The 25508-nt window shown below is 45.8% G+C and overlaps 1 protein-coding gene across 5 annotated transcripts in view; it reads right to left on the bottom strand.

The window, feature by feature from the left end:
- Positions 1–342: 342 nt before the first annotated feature.
- Bdh1 (3-hydroxybutyrate dehydrogenase 1) overlaps positions 343–25508 on the bottom strand; it is a 40447-nt gene continuing 15281 nt past the window's right edge. For 4 of the 5 annotated variants that reach the window (XM_076868990.2, XM_076868989.2, XM_076868991.2 and 1 more), the window contains exons 3-7: positions 19537–19609; positions 18644–18754; positions 10506–10647; positions 3945–4097; positions 343–2515 (exon numbers count right to left, since the gene is read on the bottom strand). In XM_076868990.2, coding sequence (XP_076725105.1) covers positions 2046–2515; positions 3945–4097; positions 10506–10647; positions 18644–18754; positions 19537–19609 — 949 coding nt within the window. In that variant the 3' untranslated portion in view covers positions 343–2045. Of the gene's footprint in view, positions 2516–3944; positions 4098–10505; positions 10648–18643; positions 18755–19536; positions 19610–22418; positions 22492–25508 lie in introns of all 5 variants that reach the window. The other variant, XM_076868988.2, reaches the window with a different exon arrangement.

Genomic DNA, 25508 nt, shown 5'->3' with positions numbered 1-25508 from the left:
GAAATGGGAATAACCTGTTCTGCCCTCCCCACTTATCTCTTGTAAAGGTCAAAACTAGATCCTGCTAGGTTCTAAGCTGCCAGAAGGTGAATGGAAAACAGGAAATTTTAATTAGCACTGAGATTGGAGGGAAGGTGCCCTGGACTTTTTAATCACTGGGATACAAATTAAAAACCAGAACAGGCTGTGAGCCAACCCAGCAGTTGCTTATGACCGAAGACCCTGACAGACAGACGTGGCTTCTCCAGAGTTCTGTTTACTGCTGATCAGGACTCAAAGCATGTGGCCATCCCTACCTCCCTCTAGTTCCCAGGGGTGAATGTACATGTGTAACTTCAAGCATCAATCCATTTTCCTTTATTAAGCACGAAAACAAATCCTCCCAATGTGTACAGTGTGATTTTGAAAGCCTCTGCTGGAGGCCAGCTCGGTGGTACAAAAACAGCATCTCATTGATATGTAAATACAATGGTCATCAAGGGTCCACTCTGGGCTCTGGAGGCCCTGCCTCCCTTCTGCCCCCTAGGCCCTCTCTATCTCACCCTGAAGACAGGAGCTAAGACAGAGCATCCCTGTTGAAGACCAGGGGACAAAGGCCCACCAGGCCAGCTGAATCTGCTCTTTGTGAGCCACCCTGCCTTGGCACTCTCTGTGCCCACGGCCTGTTCCAGCTGCTAGGAGACCCCTGCTTTCTCCTGGCACCATGCTCCAGGGTCAAGCCAGGCAGCTGCCAAGAGGGCAGGAATACTGTTTCTAAAGGGGCCTTGCTTTTTTTTCCCCCCCAGGCAATCTCCCAGGTGGGAATCACACACCCTTTGAGAGGCCTCAGGCTTGCATGGAAGTTCAGAGTTGGGGCTTCAGCTGCAGAGGAGTTGGGCTCCCTCTAGCGGCAGGCCTAGCTCTTCCTGGGAGAGGCAGAAATGCTAGTTTAATTTGATTTTCAAAGTTGGCACTCAGGACCTCCCAGAGGCTTGTAGTCATCTGGAAGATGGTGGTCCCTGTTTGGGTCCAAACATCCAGGTCCTGCTCAATTGTAGGGATGGTAGGCTTCAAACACAAACTTGAGAAGTATAAATATGGCCATAGCGGAAAAACAAACCATCAGTGAACATGTGTGAGTACACATGTGTGAGTGTGTGTGTGTACCACACAGACAGACAGGCACCCAGACCGCCCCTGGAAGATGGTGCCACAGTACTGGCCTTGGCACTGATGCTCCAGTCCCAATGCAGGTAAAATCAAGGTTACCAACAAACTTCCCTCAACTAAAGAGCACTTCCACACAAGTCTAGACCAAGTCCTTAAAGACAGTGGAGAAATCTCAAATGGAAATCTCCAGAATGATCCACACCCCTGCCATACAGCCTACTGTCAATCACTGGCTGCCCGCTGGTCATATAGCACCATGGATGTGCAAAGAGGTATACAGTGGGCACTTGGTATGCAAAAGCTCAGGCGAAGACAGAGGTGCCAGAGGAATCCTGGATAAAGGGATCCAAAGTGGCTCCGGAATGCAAATGGGAAGGGTTTGTACATCTGTGGCAGAAAAACAAAACATGGGCCACTCCTAAGCAATAAAAGGGTTAATTCATGTGTTCTCTCAGAGCTACAGATTATTTGTACAGAAGAAAAAAAAAACATCTGTCCTTCTTTACTCATGAGGCAGGCTTAAGGATCAAATTTTTTTGAACTGATGTTTTTGGCTTAAAATGTAAAGGAACCTGGATTCTATTCTAGAATAAATCTGTTTTTAATATAAAGACATTTCTCCAAAAATCTTTGTATGAAATAAACTTTAGATAGATACACCATGTTTGCCCTGAGGCTTAGTTAGGGCCCCCCACCCCACCCCATTTGTGAAGGCCTGAGCTACTCACCACATTAACACGGCAGGTGGAGTTATCCCCTCTGGTTAATGCTAAAATGGAGCCTCCTAGGACTTGAGATAATCCACAAGTGGTTAATCAAAAGGTGACTGTATGAGTTCCCTCCCCCATTCTCCCTCTAGGGCTCCCTCCCTCTAGGGCTCCCCAGAAGGTCACTCTTCAGTGTATATAGATCCTGTCAGAGACGGCGCCGGGCAAGTGGGTCATGATCTGCATTCGCAGCCACCAATAGTAGTCCATGGGGTGGTAGCGGGTGTAGGGGGAGGCGGCCGTCAGGGCGTGTGTGACAGCATCAATGACGGAGGATGTGTCTGTGGAGCCGCTGTTGCAGTAGGTCTCCATCTTGGCGATCTTCTCATCGAAGTACTTCCTGCCATAGTCCTTGCGGACAACCTCAGGCAGCTCGTCCCACATCTTCTTGGCAATGGCCTGGATGCGCTCGGGGCTATAGAGGCTGGTGGCAGCGATGAAGTTGCCAGGTTCCACCACACTGACCTTCACACCCAGTGGGTACATCTCATAGCGCAGGCAGTCAGAGAAAGCCTCCACCCCAAACTTGGTGATGCAGTATGGGGAGCGGGCGGGGTTGGCCATGCGGCCCAGCATGCTGCTGATGTTGACGACACGGCCTACAGAGAGAGACAACAAACACCTGCTCAGGTGGCACTGCTTTGAGATGCAGAGGCCTGACTGGAATTGCTTCTGAACCACCCAGGGTCAGGGGACCTTTTCTTTTGGTAGCCAGGGCCAGCTTGGGCCACCCATCAATGTGAGCATCCCTCATCTTCCCTGGCAGCCCAGCTGTGCCAGGCAGGACAGGGGAGGAGAGATGAGCAAGAAGCAGGCCTGCATACCAGGAGGGCACAGCATAATGGACAACACACAACTAACTCAAAATCAGACTGAGCCCAGCCTGGTGACCATACCTTGGGGATAAAAGCAATGGCAGAACATGGGAGGTGGGAGAGCGGTGCCCATGTGGATCTGTGTGCTCTCTTCAGGCAAGGGCTGATGCTGGGCAGCCTAAAGCTTCCTCCTTACCCTCACAGAGCTTAAAATTCAGCTCACCCAATAAGATGTGCAGATAAGTGACTTGCTAAGTATGTGCTGACCTGTGGCAACACGAAAGATGAATGCAGGAATGTGGATGGTAGATCACCTAGAGCTGAGGCTGGCACTGATACGGAAAGCCCTGGGGCTCAGAGAGGGTGCTGGGGTGCTCCATTCTCCAACTCCTTACTGGATGGAGCCCAAGACAGTCAAAGAGAAGCAGGCTGGGGCATGGGCAGGGATTCCCATGCTGATGACATGAAGGCAGAGTCTTGGGCACTAGAAAAGTGGTGACTTTGAAAAGTCTCTGCCAAAGGCCCAGCCTTGGGGTGACAGGGACCTTCCATATCCCCTCTCAGCCCTGGGAGCACACCCCAAAAGGCTCACACAGTCTGTCCTGGGCACCTTGCAGAAACCTCTTAAGCTCTAAGTCATGGAAGAGTTTGGGTTTCCTTTTAAAACCTATGGCTGCCCCTATGTTCATTCCTGCTGTTGCTGGGGCTTTGGGATAGATCTGTGGGTCTTAACCTCAATTGTTTGCTATTCCAGGGAGAAAATCAGAACCAGGGACTCTTGCGTAGTTTGCTTATATTCAGCTATCCAATATGGTTTGGATATTTTGTCTATTTTCCAAATTTCTAATCTTGATTATTACTATTTTTAAATTTAATACTACAACTGTCTCATTTTTTGCTTTGGTGTAACAACCCACAGAATGGATACACTAACATTTATTTAACTGCATGCTATGATACAATGACGTCTATATGCAGCCTGTGCACAGAGTCCAAGAGTGGCCGGATCCTGCTATACCTGGATACATAGACTGCTGACCTATCACCTGCTCTACTTCCTGAAAGCCACATATCCCTGCCTGCCACCATCTGTGGGCCCAGCATGGCCCCAGGAGTCAGGAGCTCAGCCTTGCTAGTATGGACATTGCCTCTGGCAGGATAGGTCTTTCATTATGGCAGGTCCAGGGTCAGGCAGGGGCTATCTTCTACTCACCTTTGGCTCTTCGAAGGAGGGGAAGGAAAGATTTCGTTGTCCGCACCGTGCCCCAGAGGTTTACTTCCGCCACCTCCTTGTAGGTCTCCATGCTGGTGAACTCCACCTCCCCAAATGTCGAGATGCCCGCATTGTTAACCAGCCCCCACATCCCTGGACAGGAAAGGACAAAACTTGGTCACTATGTAGGAAAAGCCTCAGACATCACCCATTACCTTCAGTCCACTCTGCCCCCAACTGTTGTTTCTTTTCCCCATTTTCCTGGCCTCTTTCCCAAAGCTCTCAGGAAACTTCTAGAGTCACCGAAGAAGGACAGGAGTTAGACCAACCTGAAGTCCTGGATGTCTGGAATGACCTTCAGTCTGCAGCATCCAGGCCTCTGGTCACCTCTGCCTGAATCAATCCTCGGAGGCCATTATGACCCAGCCCTGCCGGGGTTCCCTCGCCTGTGCCTCACTTCACCTCCACTCTATGCCACTCATTTCATCATCACACCCTGTACCTATTATTTTCCTTCCTGCCTTTGAGTTCTCATTTATATCTTCCCTCTTTCCAGAAGCCAAGGAAACTTGAAAATCTTCCAGACCAAGCCCCCCCCCCCTGGAGAACCATCAAGGGGCTCAACCTTTAAGGTCACACAATAAGTTAGGGGCTCAGCCAAGCCATGCTGGGTCAGGCCCAGTGCTCCCGAGACCCTCCTAACAATGACTCCATTCTCATCTTCCTCCTCTGAACCATGACACTGTTGTTCGTTAGATGTCAAGGCCCATGACTCAGTTCACTAATATCCCCTGTGTATCTCTGGGCTCTTTGCTAGCAGAGACCGGTTCCTTAGCTTGAGCGACACCCTGGGGCTCAGAGCATACACATGTCATGGTGTACTTGGGTTGACTGATTCCTGCAAGTCTAACAAGAGAAGGCTGACTTTTGTGGACTTAGAGAATACTGGTCCTAGAGAGTTCTTGTAGTTTATTTAGTCTCCTAACTAATCAGCTAGGGACACTGAGGCCTTGAGGAGAAGGGACATATGTAAGCTTAATTGGGAAGCTGAGGCAGAGCCGGACCTGAACTGGGGGCAACAGGCATTAGAGAGCCTTGTTTTGAGGACCTTCTTGGGGTTTAGTTTTGGGGGCATAAGGGCTGCATAGGCTGGGGCCTTAGGACAGAGTCAGGCTCTGACTCTCTGTTGTGGAAATCCTCAGAGCTTGTCTCCTGGGGTTCACTGTCCAGCTGAAAGTCCTGAGTTTCTCCCAAGGTGCAGTCTCAGCACTGAGCTCCCCTGTCGCCTGTGGGAACTGGGCCTGACCTGGCTTTCTCAGTTCATCAGGGAAATAAGCTTGTGTAAATGACAGAGTAATTACTCTCTAGCTGCTTTCCTTCCATAGTGCCCAAATTAAGCTTCATCTACTGACCTCTGGCGCCTTCTCCTTCAATTATGGAGAATTAAGGACATTTATTAAGGAAAGGAAATTACTGGTTAACAAAGCCTCTGTGAAGAGCTATTCCAACTCTCCATGGCTGCCTGCCACTGGGGCCTCCCCTCTCAGCACCCTTCGTGAACTTGACCTCGACCTCGACCTCAACCTTGACCTCCTGACCTTGAAGCCTACCTACTGACATAAAAATCATTCCTGCAACCCACAGCTCCCACCTTCTCCCTGTCCCCACCCTGCCTCTTCCCAGGCCCCAGGAAGAACAGGAAGCCTCTCCCTGCAATTGTGGCCAACACTTGGGCCTATTCCTCTCCCTACTGCCACGCTGGAAACCATCAGTCCTGTTTCTCTTACACAGCTTCAGCTTTTTCCTTGTTCCCTGCTCCTTCCCTTTAATACTGTACACATAAAGTGCTCAATAAATGTGTGTTGGGTGAATGACTATCTACAATACCATGTCTCTATATCCTAAACAACCTTCTTTAACCCTACAGTCTGCCTTCCTTCCCTCCACGGCCAGGCTTCTATGAACACTCTGCCCTCTGCATCCCCTCTGACACCACTCTGGGTTCCCAGTCCAGTTGACCCTCTCTGGGTCTCCCTTTCTAGTCTCCAGGGCCATGTGCTGAGGACCCTGACCCCCAGCCTTCAGTTTCCTCCACCTATCTAGGACATGAGTAATCCTAGTGCTCCTGAATGCTCACTTGTTCCTTTGGCATTAATGACACCCTAGCATCTCTAGCATCTTCCCTGATACCCCAAAAAGAGATGTCCTGCAATGTCCAGTCCTTGGCCTACTTCCTGAATTATGACACAGACTTCTGTACTTTGTGGAATTTTCCAGGGATTTTGTGTTTGATTCATGTGGGACAATATCACCTGACTTTTTCCACCTGAAAATAAAACAATTATATCTGACACTACTATACAAAGAAGCTTAATTAAATTTGACCTGTGAAAGCATGCTACTCCTTGATTATAGCTCTGCTGACTTGACAAGGGGTAGTAGTTGACCTGGTAACTCTCAGACAATGCTCTAAATAAACTCACAGCATTACTGCTGGTCTGGGTGACAGCTGTTTTTCTGGAATAGTTCCAACATCATCTCCATGTCCATGGTTCCCACATCCCTTCAGGAGTCAGCCCTCTCCCCACAACCCCAGCTGCTAGGTCCCACAGATCCCCATCTCACCCTAGCCACCACCAACACATCAAACTCCCAAGCTGCCAAGCCTGCTCCTCCCCTTGGTTAATGGCTTTACTTTCATCTTTGACTCCTCCACTCCTTCACTTCTCCCCCACCTAAGGAGTCACTGAGGACTGTTAGTATCAGAATAACAGCCCTGAACTAAGTATGCACTTTGCTAATCTCACCTGATCAGCCCATTAACTCACCTGATCCTTATAACTGACCTATAAAGTAGATACAATTCTCATATCTGGAGGAGGCAACTGAGGCCTAGGGGGGTGAAGCAACTTGCTCAGTGTTACCCAGCTAGCGGGTGGGAAAGATGGGATTTGGATTCAGGACTGTCTGGGGACACAACCCTTATACTTAACCCCATGCCGACGTTGTTTTTCTTTGCTGTGTTCATTAGAATCAGTTCTTTCTTCCTGTTTCCACCTGTAGTAACTCTTGTACTATAGAGAAGGCTCCTCCCAGGTCTCCCTGTTTTGGTCTCTGTCCTTCACCTCCACCCATGACCCCTCAGCCAGGCCATCTTCCTCCTATTAGTCACTTCCTGCTCCTAAGGTTCCCATCCTGCAACTCAGTATACAAGGCCTTTCCCAGCCACCCTCCCGTGTATTCTGCCTCTCTAGATCTGAACACGTCCAGCTCCCCACTCCTCAACCTGAGAGAGCAGCTTTTATTGAGGTTCTATCTGTGTTCCTGCAGTGGTCGGATCTGGGCATGAGTGTGGGGCAGCTCACAGTGCATCTTGCTTCACAGATGGAGGTGAGGCCCACCCGGGTGATGGTTCACACCCAAGTCACACTTCAATTAAGAGGCAAAGCCCAGGGCACTTGCCTGGTATGTGTGAGGCACTGGGTTCGATTCTCAGCACCACATATAAATAAATAAAAAATAATAAAATTCTATCAACAATTAAAAAAATTTTAAAAAATAAAAAAGAGGGAAAACCCAGGGTAAATCCAGTTTCCCACTCACTTCCAGAATGAGGATGGGGTTAGGGCCCTCCCTGCCCACAGCATAATACCCCCAAGGTATTTTTTGTTTTGTCCTGAAGCCACTTGGCTGGTGTCCATCCACAAGTTCATCCTGCCAGCACGCTGCCTTCTGCTTCTCAGCACACTACCAAATAAACAGCAAGTACTCAGTAAAGTTTACTGATTGACTAGTAAGTAATGATGCCAAGATCAAACCACACCCACAGGCTGCCCTCTGATCCTTTGGCCCAGCTTTCCCTTAGGATGAGGGTAGGGAGGGTGGTCAGAGGTTCCAGATGTCCAGTCCCTTAGAGTCTTGCCAGGGAGGAAAGGGGCTGGTGGCAGATGGCTGGACCACTCCAATCAAGACAATTCCATTCATCTTAACCCCCAAGGCTGGTTCCCCAGGCTTTGGCAGCAACTGTTCCATGGAGCCAGAGTGACAGACAACAAACTTGCCATCAAAATGTGCCCCAATATCCAGGAGTGGGGAAGGACACCTCTTCTGAGAAGTTCCTCTCTGGGTAGGATGTGAATCAGAGGTGGCCAGAGCTGGTGGAAAACTCTGGGAGAGCGCCATCTGGAGTTCAGAGCCAGCACTGCCCAAGGAGTGGGGATGGGTGCCAACCAGAGCCAGAAGGGAGGAAGGGGAGGAGAAAAGAGGGGAAGGAAGAGAAAGAGGGGAGAGAAAGAAGGAGGCATGCAACCACATATCTGACAGATTTATTTTCTCTTTTGGACCTAAAAGATTTAGATCCTTTTCCAAAAACTTCAGTATGGGTTAAGGGAGGCTGTGGTAAGTGGTTTATTAAGCCCTCCCCATGCCTCATGTGGAAAAGGAAGGAGGGAAGTTTGTGTGTTGGGTGCTGGGTTTAAGCCTAGATGCCAGGGCAGAGGACAGCACCTCCCATTGTGTGGCTAGGGGCGTGGGGGACCCTGCCTTGCTGGGCTAGTCTAACTGGCCAATCCAGTACAGGGAATGGAGGTGGCTCTGCCCCAGTGTCCTGGGCCATTCTGTACCAGGTCCCCCCTGGCAATTCCTTTCCATGAGCAGTTTAAATCACCACAAGCCCCACAGGCTGCAAACGCAGTGGCTTTATGGCGCTGACTGCAGCTGTTTTCTTGCCTGATGGTTTATGGGGGCAATTTCCCACCTCCTAGGGGGGGCAGAGAGGGCGGAGCAGATTTACCACTGCTGGGGTGAGGCAGGCTCTGCACTCGGGCTGGTAATCATCCCAGTGGGACCCATCCTGCCTTTTCTTAATGGGACAGGAGTGCAGGCTCTGCCTGTTAATTATTAAACAGATGTTCAGTGAGTTCAGCAACTCACAGGCCTCTCCTCAGAGAACAGTGCTCATAAAAAAAGATGTTGTGGGGGTGAAGGAGGCACTGGGCCTGCTGAGGGGACACCAGTGACAAAATACCTGTAAAGCAACAGCTTGTCCATAGCCAGCCACACAGCACAGGCGGGATTCTCAGAGATGACAGCATTTCCACCTGACCCACCCGTGCTCAGCACAGAAGGCACAGCACAGGCTCTGGCCATTCCCCTTCCACCCTCCCCATCCGGGGAATGGAGTCACTGCTTAGAAGAGCTGCCTCCAGCCCACTGTGCAGAAAAGCAGAGAGCTAGATGAGGCACCCTATTTCTGCCTGGGCTGTGAGAGCACAAAGGTCAACTGCACGGACTCACTCTTCTGCTCTTCCACAGATGCCCTGAGCTGCCAGCTGAATGGTGTCCCAGCCATTGCTGCCCTGGTCTGCATGCATGGTGCCCCTTGGAGTTGGTCAGAAGAGCTCTTCCCATCAAGATCTTCCATGTGGCTTAAATGGAAAACACTTGGGGACACCTGGGTGCTTATGCGACAGGGACCTTCTGCAGTATTTGACCCTGTTGGTTACTGGGCCCCCCAAATTTTCTGTTCCTTTAGCTTTGGGGCACGCTATCCAACCTCTCTAACAAACCTGGCCCCTAAATATTCACAATATCCAGAAGTCCTCCTGGACACTCCCCCAAGTGTCCCATGGGCACTTCAGTGTCTTCCCGCACCTCAACCTGCCCTTGCAACTGAGGACACCAGGAACGTAGGACAGAGACCTCTTGCGTCTCCCTTGTCCAGTGCCCACGTCATCAGGACTCTCCAGCTTTTCCCTCTAAGCACTCCTCGAGCCTGATCCTTCCTTTCCCAATGCCCACCACCCTGCCCAGGACTTCTGAACCACATGCCCCTTCAAACCACCCTCCACGTTGCCAATGTGACATTAGAGTGAGTTTCACAAACAGACCCCTCCAGACCATCTCCTCCAGACAACCCCTTTGATAGCTCCTGAGGGTCCTCAGGAGGGCAGCCATACTCTGCTGGCCTAGCACCCAAGGCCCTGCTGACCTCCTTCCCCAGCCTCATTTGCTGTCATCACCTCCACCAGACTCGACCCTGGGACCAGACCACTCACCAGGGCCCAGCATCCTGGGCTGCTGCCCACCATTGTCCATGCTCTCTGCTCCTGGACTGGCCTTCTCTACCCTCTGTTACACTGACCCATTCCCATCCAACTCCCAAGACTGGATGCATCCTGGTTTCCTGTGCTGTCCTACCTCTCAGTGTGCGGCTCCCTGATGTCATAACCAGTCTCTCTACAATGTCCTGTATGTCCTCAGGGACAGACTGTGCCTGGGTCATCCTGAGTACACAGCCCAGAACCTGGCCTAGAATGGGCATCTAATGAGCACTGGCTGAATTGGCCCAAACCAGTGTATACCCATTCAGCTCTCCTATATTCCCCAAATCGCCCTCTGGCGGGTTTCACACTGCCCTATTGCACAGGAGTGTTGAACTCGATCCACTTCCTACTCTGAGCAGGAGGAAGAGTTTAAACAATAAATAAAGGAGACTTTGGGCAGGATACCAGCAAATGGAGGAGGACATTTAGGACATGCCCCCCTCTGAATGGCCCCTACCTTTCTCAGGGTCCTTCAGGCTTGAGTGGATGGTCTCCACTGCTCTCTCCACCTCCTCATTGTTGCAGACGTTGAGCTGGATGGTTCTCAGCCGGTCACTGTTCAAGCTGTCCAGCTCCTTCACCCCAGCATCCCCCTTGTCCTAGGGAAGAGAGAAAGGCTGCATTCACCTCCCACCTTCCTACCCTGGGGCAGACTTAGAATGAGGACACTGCCAAGACAGGGGCTGACCGGGGTCCCTGCCAAAGCCTCGGGTTTACTGACAACAACACGTGGTGTTCTCCGGAGGTGTGGCCAAGCTGGCCCACCAGCAGGTAGTTCATCACCTGCCCCCCACCACTGGTGACTTCTAAACATCAAGCTAAGTGCTACAGGGGTACTGTGAGCAGGAAAAAAAAAACCTTGCTCCATGGCCGCGCTGACAGTTCAGAGACTTGGGTGGGTATTGGACCCTAGCAGTAGAGCACATGCCAGTTGTTACCCTTCTGAGTCTGAAAGCCCAGAGTGACCAGATGCTCAGATTTTTAAGCTAGTAATTGGTATTATGACTGATTTTTTAATGTGTGGACAAATTATTCACTTTGGAGGGGAAAAAAATTATGTGGGCCTAAGCATGTCCCCAAGCCATGTATGACCAGAGGCTGCCAGTTTGCTGTCTTTGACCAGAAGGGCCCATTAAGCTCCGCGTGGTGAGAGGCCAGAGCCAGGTTCCAATTCCAGTTTAGTCAGTAACCAGGCTCTATGCCCTCAGGTGTGTCCCTAATAGGGACTCAGTTTTTCTGGCTGTAAAATAAGAACACTGATTAGATTTATAAAATAAGTAAAGAAATCTTAAAGCAACCTGCTAAACTATAAAACACTACACAAATTCAGGTTTTATTAAGCATGAGAAAAACTGTCACTCATTTGGCAAACATTTCTCAGGCCTCTGCCATATTCTGGCACTGCGAGAAGCGAGAGACATGAAGATAAATTAACTGTGTCCCTGTCCTTGGAGTCATGTTCTGGGGAAGGAGACAGATGAGCAGGCTGACAGATGTGCTGGCTGTAGGGATCCTGTTGGAGGTAGGCAGGAGCACAGAGAGAGGGCAGTAGGGACACCTTCCAAAGGCAACAACATCTAAGGACATGAACAAGAGGGGCTCACGGGAATGGAGCCCTTCAGGAAGAGGTAAGAGGACCCCACCGTGAGCCATCTGTTGCAGTCAGTGCAGAGACAGAAGGAAGTGGGGGATGGAGGGCTGGAGAGGTGGACAGGGTCTTCATGGGAGCACTGGGCAGCTGCTACAGAGGTTTTCTGACCAATCCACTTCTTCCTCTCAATCCCTTCAACTCACCTGTCAGCTATTTTCTTCCACCCCAGGATGAAATTTCAGGTAAGTCTTAAGAGTTTTTCTACTCATTCACAGATACAGGCAGGCACTTTGTTTTGGTGGAGTCCAGCTCAGTCCACTAATCAAATAACTCCAGTCCAGCCCAGCCCTGTGTGGACACCCAAACTCCCAATTTGTATCCTATTTGAAGCTAACCCCTCACTAGGCCAGAAGGAGTATGGGAGGCCAGAGGTTCTTTCTCCCTCTTTCTCCCCACTTTCTAGCTCCTCCTCTTCTATTCCCTTCTCTCTAACCCTCCCAAGATTGGTCACAGGGGCTGGCAATGATCTGCTGTTGCTGCCCTGACCTGGCAGAAACCCAAGAGCGGGCTCTTCCTCCGTGGGTCTCTTCTGTGGATTCTGCAGAGACCCTGACCCTGGAGACCTCTGACTACCATCCTATGGCCAAGAGAATGCCTCTTCTAGATGGGCATCTTCTCCCTCATCCCTGGGCCTCAGGACAGACCTTCCCATCAGTCTCACTGGGCAAATGCCCTAAAGACAACTCCAGCCAGCTCTCCCATTGTCCACCAGGCCCAGACAGCTGTGTCCTGCAGGGCAGAAGGACAGCCCTTTCCCTATGCAGCTGTGGGCTCTGCTCACAGATGAGCCACTCCAGCCTCATTCCCAGGCCTTTAGACTTCTTTTGGTGAACATCAGCATCACACTTTAGACTCCAGGGCACAAGTGGTTGCTCTCCTGGAAGTTCTCTTGAAGCCCACTGTCCTTCACTTGGTACCAGAGTGGGGACAGCTCACAAGCCTTCCCACTCTCTAGCTTCTCAAACCACTGAGTGAGGGGTTCATCCTGGCAGAGCAGAGTCAGTCCCTCAGCACACAGTATCAGGTGGTCTCACACTCCAGGCAGGGTATAAGGACATGTGGCATATGTCAGAGAGAGGAGCTGGCCAGGCACTGAAACATTTCCAAGATGGGTAGGAGGAGGATCCAACGAAGAAAATGAGAAGAACCCAGAGGACATAAAGTCTAGGCAAAGTGTTATAAGCAAAAGTGGCTAATCTGGTCCAAAGCTGCTGCTGGGTGAATGTGATCAGAGAAGATGTCATTGCATTTAGCAAAATGGAGGCCACTGGCATCCTTGATAAGGTCTGGGTCAGAGACATGTGGGGCCCTCCTGGCTGGGTTCTGCCTTCTTTTCCCAGCTCATCTCCCCTTCCTCCATGTGGGCATTGGGTACCAAGGCACCTCAAACAATGGTGGTACCTGGACATGCCATCTCCTCTTACTTCATAGGTCTCACTTGTCTTTCCAGATGGCGATGAAACATTGCCTCTCATCAAGCCTTTATGTGTATAGAAGATCTGCTCCCTGCACCCCCTCACCTCCTGCTGCTCCCGTCTCCTCTCTGCACCAGCCACAGTGGCCTCAAATATACCAGTCTCCCTTCCTCTGGGGCCTGGGGATTAGCTGTCCCCTAGATATATGCAGCCCTTGATCCCTCATCCCTTCTGGCAAGGGAGTGCCAAGGCACCTTCTTGGTGAGGTCTTGCGTCCCTCTACCACACTCATGCGCTGCCTTCTTCCTGCTTTATTTTTCTCCATAGTTCTGGCCATCCCACAGAAAAGCAACTTACTATTTACCTCATTCCTTGTCTACATTCCTCACTAGAATGTCAACTCCACAAGGGCACAAACTTTTCCCTGAATTGTACGCAGTATGTCCAACAGAGAAAACTGTATGCAGTATGTCCTCATACCCTGCTCATTGTAAGTGCTGAACAACAATATGTTGAATAAATAAACAGAAGATAGGGCAAAACCTAATGCAGGTGGATTGAAAGAAAACGGGATGTGTGTATGTATAAATATGTGAAAATATCAAGAATAAACAAGCTTGAGGGTACTTTCTATGAAGGGGAATGGGGAAAAAGGATGTGGTATGTATAGGCTACAGTGGTGTGTAGTGTGTGTGTGTGTGTGTGTGTGTGTGTGCGCGCGCGCGCGCGTGCATATTGAAGTGATCCAGGATCTCTCTCTCTCTCTCTCTCTCAGTGTTGGAGATTAAACCCAGGGCCTCAAGCATGCCAAGTACAAGCTCTACCACTAAGCTATGTCCTTAGCCACTCTGACAGGTTTCTGATTTGCATAATTTGTGAGATGCCAGGTAGAAGTAGTCCCAAGGTAGGTAGGCTCTAACAGACCCAACCTAGCAAAAATCTTGTGTGTTACTTGTGGGTACCAATCACCAAATCATAGAATCATAGCTACAGGATTGGAAGGGCCTAAGATCATGAAGGGCTTAAGATCATCAGGAAATTGAGGGCCAGGGAAGGGAAGTGTTTGCTCAATCTCTGGGTCAGTGTTTGCTCAATTCCCTTGAAGGTCCTTCTTCTGCAGCACACAGCAGCTCATAGCAGCCTCTGCCCTGTGCTATGGAGTCAAAGTGTGGCCCTGTGTCACTAGACAAACCAGCACGATGGCATAGGTGCTAAACAGAGGACAAGGGACTTTAAAGGCACCAAATGATTTTGTGGCATCACAGCTCCTGCCAGGACTGCAGAGGCAGGTCCACATTATGCAGAGAACCCAGGTCCATGCATGCCACACCCTTCATCCCAAGCAGGTTCTTCGATGCACTGAGGGAGGAGACATGGGGAGAGCCCATTGGGGGAGTCAATCTAAAGCCTGTACACCTTCCGAACTAGTTCTTTCACATCTACAAATTTTTTCCTAAGAATTGCCAATAAAAAAGCCTGTAATCCCAGTGGCTCAGGAGGCTGAGGCAAGAGATCACAGGTTCAAATCTAGCCTCAGCAACTAGTGAGTCCCTAAGCACTTAGCAAGACCCTGTCTCAAAATAAAAATATAAAAAAAAAAAGGCTGGGGATGTGACTCATTGGTTAAGAGCCCCTGGATTAAATCCCTGGTACCAAAAAATTTTTTAAAAAAGGCATTGCCAACAAAAGCATGTAAATATATACATGAAAGGCTACTCACTGACACTTTCTTGTGGTGGTGGGATGGTTCTGGGGATTGAACCCTTGGCCTTGCACATGGTAGGCAAGCACTCTACCACAGAGCTCCATCCCCAGCTGAGGCTTTGTTTTTAATAGCAAAAGTCAATCTTGGGGCAACAGATTGGGAAGACTTATTCTTTTATGTCATTCCTTTCCATATTATTTGAATTTGTTGTGAATATATTGTATTATGTTTATAATTCAAAATTAGTAAAGATTCAAAAGACAAACCCTTCACTGATTTGAAACAATGTTCAAAGGATGGCAATATGAATTGCTTTATTATTTATTCTTATTTATTTTATTGAATATTTACATTGTGAACAGAGACAATATTTTATTGTTTTTTGTGGTACTAGGGATTGGACCCAGGGGCGCTCTACCACTGAGCTACATGCCCAGCCCTTTATATTTATTTATTTATTTTGAGACAGGATCTCAATGAGTTGCCAAGGCAAGCCTCAAACTTTTGATCCTCCTGTATCAGCCTTCTGAGTCGCTGGGATTATAGATGTGTGCCCAGCAAGAGAGATCATCTTTATAAAAATATTAAAGCTATTATGAAAAATTCTTTGGGCTGGAGATGTAGCTCAGTGGCCTAGCATATTCTTGGCCCTATATTCAATCCTGGCATGCATGAATGCATGCATGCGCATAAACACACACAAATCTTGAACATCCCCCAAAGGCTTGGTCTCAGGGTAACAATGTTGAGAAGTGGTAGAACCTTTAGAGGGCAGGACCTAGTGAGATGTCATGCCTTTGAAGGAAATTATGGTTCCCCTCCCCTTTATCTGTGCTTCCTAGACATGAGGTGACCAGCTCTGCTCCACCACATATTACCACCATGATGTGCTGCCTCACAGGCCCAAAGCAATAGGTTCCACCAATCATGGACTGGAACTTCCAAAACTGTGAGCCAAAAAGAATCTTTTCCCTTTATAAGTTGATTATCTCAGGTGTTCTATTATAGTGACAGAAAGTTGACTAACATCTGGATTTCTAGTTTTCAAAATAGAAAATGTCTCACCCACAGAGCAGAGACAGCAAGTTGTTCCAAACACCCATTCTTCCTTTCTATAGCAGGCAAACTGTGACTTTTTAAGCAGGGTACATATTATCTTAGAATACCTACTCCATTCAACAGCCTCTCTCACAGCCAGGTAAGGCTGTGGGACTAATTTCTGTCCAACAGAATAAGAGCACAGGTGATATATATGTACAGTGACTACATTCTGCCCTTGAAGAACAGGGGTGGGGCACTCAAAAAAGATATACATATCAAAACTATACTGAAATACAGTTCTCATTTATCAGATTGGCAAAAATCTAAAGCACAAATGTAAGCTGTTGGTAACATTGTGTGGAAATAGGCACTGACTTACAGTACTGATAGTAATATAAAATTATACAAGCCCTACAAAATTTGGAAATATCTTTAAAAAATGACAACATATTTTATTTACCTTCTAACCTAACGGCAATCTCATTCCTAGAAGTTTACCCTAAAGATAAACCCCCAACAATATAAAACTACATATGTACAAGGTTATTCATTGTGGCATTATTTGTAATTGCAAAATAGAGAAAACAACCTAAGTGTGCATCCATAAGAGGCTAGTGGAGTAAATTATAATCCATCCACATAATGCAGTACTGTGAAGACCCTAAAAAAGTGAAGAAGAGCTCTGTGAAGTCACACAGTGGGACTTCCAATATGTATTGTTAGGTTAAAAAAAAAAAAAAGAGCACAAAAGATCTAGGCACTATGCAAACATTCCAATTTGTGTAAGAAGAGGGTAATGAAAGAATGGGGTAGAAAAGATAATGAGAAAAGTAACTACTCTAGTTACCTGGGTTTTGTTTTTTGTTTTTGTATTTTTTGTATAGTTTTGACTTTATGGTTAATGTTTCACATATTCAAAAATTGAATTAAGTCGGGGCTGGGGTTGTGGCTCAGCGATACAGTGCTCACCTAGCACATGTGAGGCGCTGGGTTCAATCTTCAGCACCACATAAAAACAAATAAATAAAATAAAGTTATTGTGTTCAACTACAACTAAAAAATATTTTTAAAAAACTGAATTAAGCCAACAAGAATGGGGAAAACAAAATACAAATGAAAAAGTGAACCACACTGTGTTTTAAATTAATAATACAAAGATAAAGAAAAAACAAAAATTAATCCAAGTAACTTTTAAACATATTACTTTGTATACCTTCAATCAGTAATCAAAAACACTCTACAGAAACCTATGTAAATAGACATAGTTTGTATATATGTATATGATTAGATATGACATCTTTGAGCTCTGTCCACTGAGAAAAACAAGGAGCAGCAATGCCCTGTACTTCTTAGCAATGAGCACACCTAATCCCCAGATTGTGATGTGTAAAAGGAACCAGGTACAAACACATGTCTACACAGAGACACGTATGTGAATGTTCATAGAAACATTTGTTCAAAATGACCAAAAATCTAAATATTTTAATCCAAATATTCATCAACTACTGAATGGAAGTTTTAAAAGTGCAGCATATCCATATGGTAGAGTATTTTTCAGCAATAAAAAGGAATGAACTACTGATACATGTAATGACATGGACGAATCTCAAAAATATTATGCTAAGTAAAAGAAGCCTGGTGTAAGACTATGGAATATATAATTTTGTGTATGTAAAATGTTCAGAAAAAACAAATCTAAAGAGATAATAATGGTAACCTGAGGGCTTGAGGTAGATGTGGATTTAACTATAAATGGTCAAGAGGGAAAATACTAAATGAGGGACATGCTTTAAAACTAGATAGCACATGAGGCTAAGGCAGGAGGATGGCAAGTTCAAAGGTAGCCACAGCAACTTAGCAAGGACCTAAGCAACTTAGTGAGACCCTGTCTCAAAATAAAATATAAAAGGGGCTGGGGATGTGGCTCAGTGTTAAGCATCCCTGGTTCAATCCCCAGTACCCCCCTAAAAAAAGAAAAAAACTGGATTGCAGGGGAAATGGGGACTGAAATGGACTAAATCAAATTCCATGAATGTATGATTTTTGTCTAAAATGAAACCAACTATTATATATAACTATGGTGCTCAAAAAAAAAAAAAATGGATTGTAACGATAGTTAAACTAGTCTCTACATCAGGGGAACAGTCCCTTAATTACTTTTGTAGCCTCATGTCCCAGTGCTTCCCTTTATACACCCTAAATCTTTCTTGATGTCCCAAGGAGCTTCATGGTTCCAAGACTTTGCTTGGGTTAGTCCTTCTGTCTGACAGGTCATTCTTCCCAGTTTCCACTGATGAAAGCATTATTTATTCTCCACAGCCCAGGACAAATGTCACCTCCTCTATCATGCCAGAATCAGTCCCTTCCTTCTCTGTACTCTCTTGAACATTCTTGCACGTCCCTGAGAATGCTCTTCATTCTAATTCTTCAGCTGTGACTGTGCATGGTGTCCTCTCACCACCAGACAGTGAGTTCCTTGGGGCAGAGACCATGTCTTATTCTTTTACTGCACCTAGCAAAGTGTCAGGCACAGCATTAACACTTGGCAAATAAATAAATGAAGGAATGGATGGATGGATGGATGGATGGAGAGATGGCTGGCTGGCTGGCTGAATGGATGGATGGAAAAGCTATGAAGAACAATGAGAAGCCAGTGGGAAAGGTACAGGTTATTTTAAGGAACAGATGAACCAGTGGTTAGAAAAGCAATTAAAAAAAATAAAAAAGCTACAAAGAGTGACTACATATAAAGGATAAAGGTGAAGAAAATGGTCTTCTCTTACCTTTAACAAGCAGCCAGCAAATACAAGGAAGCCTTTCGAATGCAGATGCTTGGCCAAGGAGAACCCAAATCCAGAGTCGCAGCCTGTGATCAGGACAGCTTTGCTGCCAACCTATTTTAGAAGGTCAGACCCCAAATTAGGAATGCAGGGTCCCCAGGCAGAGTGACCAGGTCCCCTACCCTCTGGATCATAACAGTTAGCGCTGAGTAGCCCAGGCCTGGCCCTCCACTCTTGGCTGGGCTATCTGGAGAAACAGTAAACAACAACATGTACTGCAAAAACCTGGAGTCAGAATCAGGAGACCAGGTTCCACCCAGACTCTGCCGCCAACTATCAAGGCTGCTTGGGGAAATGACCTCTGGTTTCAGGATCTCAGTTCCCTCAGTTACAATCACTATTATCATCATTGTCATCATCTTCATCATCAGAGCTCTGCTTCTCAAGTGCAATACTGACTGTGTGAAAGGCTCAGTGTCCTTCTTATCTCACAATTACCCACATAGAAAGCATGATTACTGCACCCTGTTACCAGTGAGAAAAAAGACATGTTTTCAATGCCCTATGTAGTTAGCTAGAATGGAAACCAGGGCAGAGAGATTTCAGAGTCTACCCCTTAAGCCCCAACCTGCTGGGTCGGGGGTAGTTCTGGCTCCCCAGCAGGTCTCCGCCTCCCTGGCTGAGAGGGGCGGGAGTGCCTCATCACAGCTCCCTGCAGGTCTGGGAGTGTTGGTCTCACTACTGATGTGGGGCTTAAGGGTAAGGATAAATGAGAAAGTGGTTCACAGTATCCTAACATATTAAGACCCTACTGTGAGGATGGCTCAGGAGCTGGGGTCCAGAAGTAAGGGCTCTGACCATCTGGCTGGTTCCCAGGGAATTGGACTTCCACTCACCGGGTCCACCTCACTGGCGTAAGTCCGGCGCCTGATAGAGGTGAAGGAGGTAGAGCAAAATAACAGTGTGCGTCTGCAAGGAAAAAAAAGCCATGAGCATGAGGCTAAGCTCCCGCCCTAGACTTCATTCCTGCAGCAGAAGCAACTAGGACATGCTCAGCCAGCCTAGCCTAAAGCCCCATGGATCATCTCCCCACTCCAAGCTCTGGGGACAACTTGCTGGTAAAGCTGAGGGAGAAGCCCTGTTTCCACCAGGTGGCTAGGCTGGTAGAGAGTGAGCCAGCATTTGCAGTAGCTACTGTAACTACTGTACAGGAAAAGTCATCCTGAGAATAAAGCCAACCCGGAAGCACTTTTGCTGGGAGGCCCTGCCAAAACCTGACTGACTGGTGTCCCACTCCAGTAAAGTTCTACTTCCTGCTTTTCAAGGTGACACAGACAGGCAGTGTTTCAAACCAATTCAAGTGTGAAATGTTCTCTCCGAGATATATCTTTGTTAAAGCCTTCTGCAAATTCAGTGTCTGCTGAATTTAATGCTACTTCTTCATAGTTATTTTAATTAACCCTTCTATTTTTAAGTAATTGTAGATTCATATGCAGTTAAGAAACAATACAGGGTATAACTCCACATTGTATACAACCACAAGAATGGGAAATTATACTCCATGTACATATAGTATATCAAAATACATTCCACTGTCATGTATAATTATGAAGAAGAAATAAAAAATTATTTTATATGATAAAAAGAAAGAAAGGAAGAAAGAAAGAGAGAAAACAGGAAGATGTTAGGCACCTTTTGCCCAATTTCCCTTAATGATAACATCTTGCAAAACTATACTAAAAGTCAAGGTGTGATAGTGCACTCCTGTAATCCCAGTGACTCAAAAGGCTGAGGCAGGAGGATTGCAAGTTTGAGACCAGCCTGCACAACTTGATGAGACCCTGTCTCAAAATAAAAAAATTTTAAAAAGGGCTGAAAATGTAATTCAGTGGTAGAGTGCCTCTGGATTCAATCCCTAATATTACAAACCAAACATCTAATCATACAACAATATCACAACTAATATATTGACATCAAAACAGTAAAAATACAGAACAATTCCAACACCACTACATGGTTCCTGTGACCCTATTAGAACCACTCCTACTCCTTCCCACCCTACCCTCCTCAACCACTAATCTGTTCTCTACAATTTTGTCATTTTAAGAATGTTATACTAACAGCAGAAAACAGTAAGTCATCTTTGGGGTTTGGCTTTTTTCATTCAACTAATTCTCTGGAGAACCATGCAGATTGTTGTATATGTGGAGCTTTCTCTTTTTATTGCTAAGTAGTGCTCTGTGGCTTGGGCATTTGTTTGACTATTTACCTACTGAAGGACTTCTGGGTTGTTTCCAGTTTGGAGTTATTATGAATAAAATTGCTATGAACATTCTAAGTCAGGTTTTTGTACAAACATTACGTTTTTATTTCTCTTGGATAAATGCCCAGGAGTACAATTGTTCAGTCATGTGATAGTTGTACGTTCAGTTTTTAAAGAAACTGCTCAACTGTTTATAGCTACAGAGTGGCTGGAGCAAACATACGACATTCCCAATAGAAATGTAGTAACCCAGTTTCTCCATATCCTTGCCAGCATTCAATAGTGCCGCTAATTTTTGCTTTAGCCATGCTGAAACCTGTGTAATGATGATTTCACTGTGATTTTAATTTGCATTTCTTTAATAGCTAATGATGTGGAACATCTCTGTGTTCATTTGCCATCTGTCTTAGTTTGGGCAACTGAAACAAAATATCAGTTTGGGCTGCTCAAACAATAAAGTGGCTTATAAAGTAGCAAACATTTTTCACAGTTCTGGTGGTCAGAAAGACCAAGATCAAAGTATCAGCAGACTATATCTTGTAAGAGCCCATTTCCTAGATACACTGATGACTTTTTCACTATAACTTCACATGGCAGAAGGGGAGGTCTTAGACCTCTTTTAGAAGGACACTAATGCCATGCCAAGGGTTCCACGTCCATGACCTAGTCACCTCCAAAGGCCCTGACTCCTAATACCAACAGCTGGGGGATAAGGGTTTGAACATATGAATCTAGGTGGAATACAAACAGTAAGACCACAGCACCACCTGCATGCCCTCTCTTCATGTGTTCTGTCTATATTTTCAATGGATTATTTAGCCTTTTGCTATTGAATCTTGAGAATCCTTAAGATGTTTTAGATACCAGGCCTTGGTTACATATGTGATATACAAATCTTTTCTTCTAGTCTGTAATTTGCTTTTTTATCCTGTAACAGGATCAAATGCAGGAAAAAACTGTTTTTCTTCCTTTTTCTTTTTCCTTTTTAAATTTTTTTTTTTTTTTGTGGTACTAGGGGTTGAACTCTGGGGTACTTTTTACCACTGAGCTAAACCCCCAGTCCTTTTTGATTTTGAGACAGGATGTCACTAACTTGTTGAGGCTGGCCTTGAACTTGCAATCTTCCTGCCTCAGCCTCCCAAGTTGCTGGGATTACTGGCCTGTGCCATTGCACCTGCCTACTATTTCATTTTGGTAGTCCAACTGATCAACTTTTCCTTTTATGGGTCATGCGGGACTTGGCCTAATTCTAGAACCCGAAGATTTTCTTCCATATTTTTTCCTAAAACTTTTATAGTTTTATGTTTTGCATTTTAGTCCATGATCCATTTTGAGTTTATTTTTATGAGACTTGGGTGAAAGGATAGTTTTTGCCTATGAATTTCCAGTTGCCCCTGCATCATGTTTTGAAAAATGATATCTTTCCTCCATTGAATCACTTTTGAACTTTTGTCAAAAACCAGTTGAACATATTTGTGTAGGTCTACTTCTGGATTATCTGTTCTGTGCCCCTACCTTATTTTCCTTTTTGAAAGAATTCCATTTCTTTTGCTTTCCATATCAGTGATAAGAATAATCTTGTTTTTATCTACAAAAAAAAAAAATGTGACTGGCATTTTGATAGAAATGGTGCTAAACCTGTATAATCAGTTGGAGAGAACTGACCTCCTCACTTTGTTGAAGATGCCCCTAAATACTCCATTTATTTAAGTCTTTGACTTCTTTCATCAGTGTTGGTAGTTTTTAGCAAACTCTGGGAATGTTTTTGTTTTATTTATACCTAAGTACTTCTCTCTCTTGTTTGCAATGCTGGGGATTTAAGCCAGGGCTTCACACATGCTAGGCAAGTGCTATACCACTGAGCTTCAAACTGCAAACACACATTGGCCCCCCCCTCCCTGCTTTTTTTGAGTAATCACAAATGGTATTGTTTTAAATTTTGGTATCCACATGTTTGTTGGTAGTATATACAAATACAACTGATTTCTTTTTTTGGAGGCAGGTACCAGGGATTGAACTCAGGAGTACTCAATTACTGAGCCATATCCCCAGCCCTATTTTGTTTTTTATTTAGAGATAGGCTGTCACTGAGTTACTTAGCATCTTGTTTTTGCTGAGTCTGACTTTGAACTGGCAATCCTCCTGCCTCAGCCTCCCAAGCCACTGGGATTAGAGGTGTGAGCCACTGCACCTGGCACAAATACAATTGATTTTTGTGTTATCTTGTATGTTATAACCTCACCAAACTCACTTATTAGTTCTGAGAGTTTGTTTGCCTTTGTGTGTGTGGTGGGGGGGTGGATTCCTTGGGATTGCCTATGTAAATAATTATGTAATGTGCAAATAGGGACATTTTTATTCTTCTTTTCTGATCTGTATGATTTTATTTCTGTTTTTTGCCTTATTGCCCTGGTTGGAACTTGAGCATTCTGTTGGACAAGTGGTGAGAATAAATGTCTCCCCCTCAGGGCAAAGCATTCAGATTCTCACCATTAAGTGTGATCTTAGCTGCAGGTCTATTGTAAATGCTTTTTACTGTATTTAGGGAGTTCCTGTTTATTTTTCCGAGTGTTTGCATCATAAATGGTTGTTAAATTTTTGCTTTTGCTTCATTGATAGATAGGATCAGGCAATTTTTCTTCTTTAGTTCACTAATTTGATTTTCAAATAATGAGCTGTTCTGATATACCTGGAACAAACACATTTGCTCATGGTTTATAATTCTTTCTAAACAATGCTGAATTCTATTTGCTCATATTTTAAGGATTTTTTTTACACTTATATTCATGAGGAATTTGGGTCTGTAGCCTTCTTTAATCTTTTTATTGGTACTGTGTTTGGTTTTGGAATCAGGATATACCAGTTGCATAGAATGAGCTGGGGGTTACTTCTGGGTGGAGGTGAGAGTTCTGGCTCCCCAACCAGGCCTCCACTGATACCTCCCTGGCCAGGTAGAGTTACAGTGTCCTGTTTCTGCTTCAGAGTTTACAGGAGAGTGTGTCTTATCACTGAGAGTGATGGAGAACGTTCTACCCTTCACAAGGCCTCCTCCAACACTCCCCCTCCTGAAGAGCAAAACAGAGGTGCCTATCCCTGCTGAGTGGGCATGGTGGTTCTGGTCCCTCCTTGGTTTTCTCTGACACTGCCCCTAGTTGGGGGTTGGGGTCCCTCTCCACAGCCTGGTGAGGTAGAAGTCTAGGCTCCCCACTGACCTTTGCTGGAGAGAAACGGGTGAGGCCACAGCTTTTTCTGTGTTTGACTGGAATACAGCCATCATTGACTAATAGTTTTGTGTCTTGCTAGGCTGGTTCCTTGGCAGGAGAGAGAGCAAGCTTTTGTTGGGTCTTTTTGTGTCTGAGCTTATTGGTGTTTCAGGGCTGCCAGCTGCTTCAGTTCCATGTCTGGTGTATGTGAAGTAGAAAGAAAACCTAGAAAATGACTATTTCATTTCCTGGATCCTAAGGTCCCTAGCTGGTCTGCCTTCTTTCCATCTTTTAGAGTCTTTTTATGCTCATTTCATATAACATCCAAGGTTTTTAGCTGTACTGAGCAGGAGGAATAGAGAAAAGTACATCTACTCTATCTTTCAGGAAGTGAAAATTCCATTAGTTTGTTTTTTATTATATGCGGTGTTGGGGATGAAACCCATGGCCTCGAGCATACTAAGCACATGCTTTACCACTGAGCTACACCCTCAGCCCCTGTGGTAGTTTAAAATTAATATTAAACTAATAATAATAAGTGAAGGAGGTAGGGACAAGTGAGTAGCTGGCAATAGGGGAGAAGAGATGGGAGAGAATTTGTTTTTTCTGCCTACCATTTTGTGCCATTGAACTTTTTGTCATGTGATATAGTACCTATTCAAAGTAGTCCATTTTTAAAAAATTTATAAAAATGTGCCATTCAGGTCAGGGCTGGGGATGTGACTCAGAGAGCACTGGCAGTGTAATTACGGAAGCCCAAGTGATATGTACATAAAGGATCAGTATACAATTTCCAACTTTTGTATATGTTTAGGTTCTCCATAAGACAATTTTCAAAACTAACAGGGAAGATATAGATCAGTAGTAGAGCTTATGCTTTGTACCCATGAGGTCTTGGGTTCAACCCCCAGCACCACCAAAAAAAAAAAAAAAAAAAGAAAGATAAAAGAAATTACAAAGAAGCTTTTAAACTATTCCCATGCCTGCCCTTCTGACCAGTTAAGTCAGAATCCCCAGGGTAAGGCACAGAAGCTTTCTTCTCCCCACAGTGCTCTAAGTGAGACTAACCTGCAACCAAAGGTCAAAAACTACTTTGGCTCTGGGTGTAGCTCAGTGGTGAATTGCATACTTAGCACACTTGAGGTTCTGGGTTTGAGCCACAGCACCACAAAAATTAAAAATAAAATCCAGGCATAGGGGTGCATGCCTATAACCCAGCTTCTCCGGAAGCTAAGGTGGGAGATTACAAGTTCAACTTAGCAACTGGCCAACTTGGCAAGACCCTGTCTCAAAACAATAAAAAGAAATGAGGAGGTAGCTCAGTGGTGGAGAACCTGAGTCTGTGTGAAGCCCTGAGTTCAATCCACAGTACCACAAAAATAATTGAAAAAGCAAAAACCTA

Source organism: Callospermophilus lateralis, chromosome 10 (assembly GCF_048772815.1).
Source record: "Callospermophilus lateralis isolate mCalLat2 chromosome 10, mCalLat2.hap1, whole genome shotgun sequence".
In the NCBI taxonomy this organism is placed as follows: Eukaryota; Metazoa; Chordata; class Mammalia; order Rodentia; family Sciuridae; genus Callospermophilus; species Callospermophilus lateralis.
This window is presented reverse-complemented; position numbering and strand designations above follow the sequence as displayed.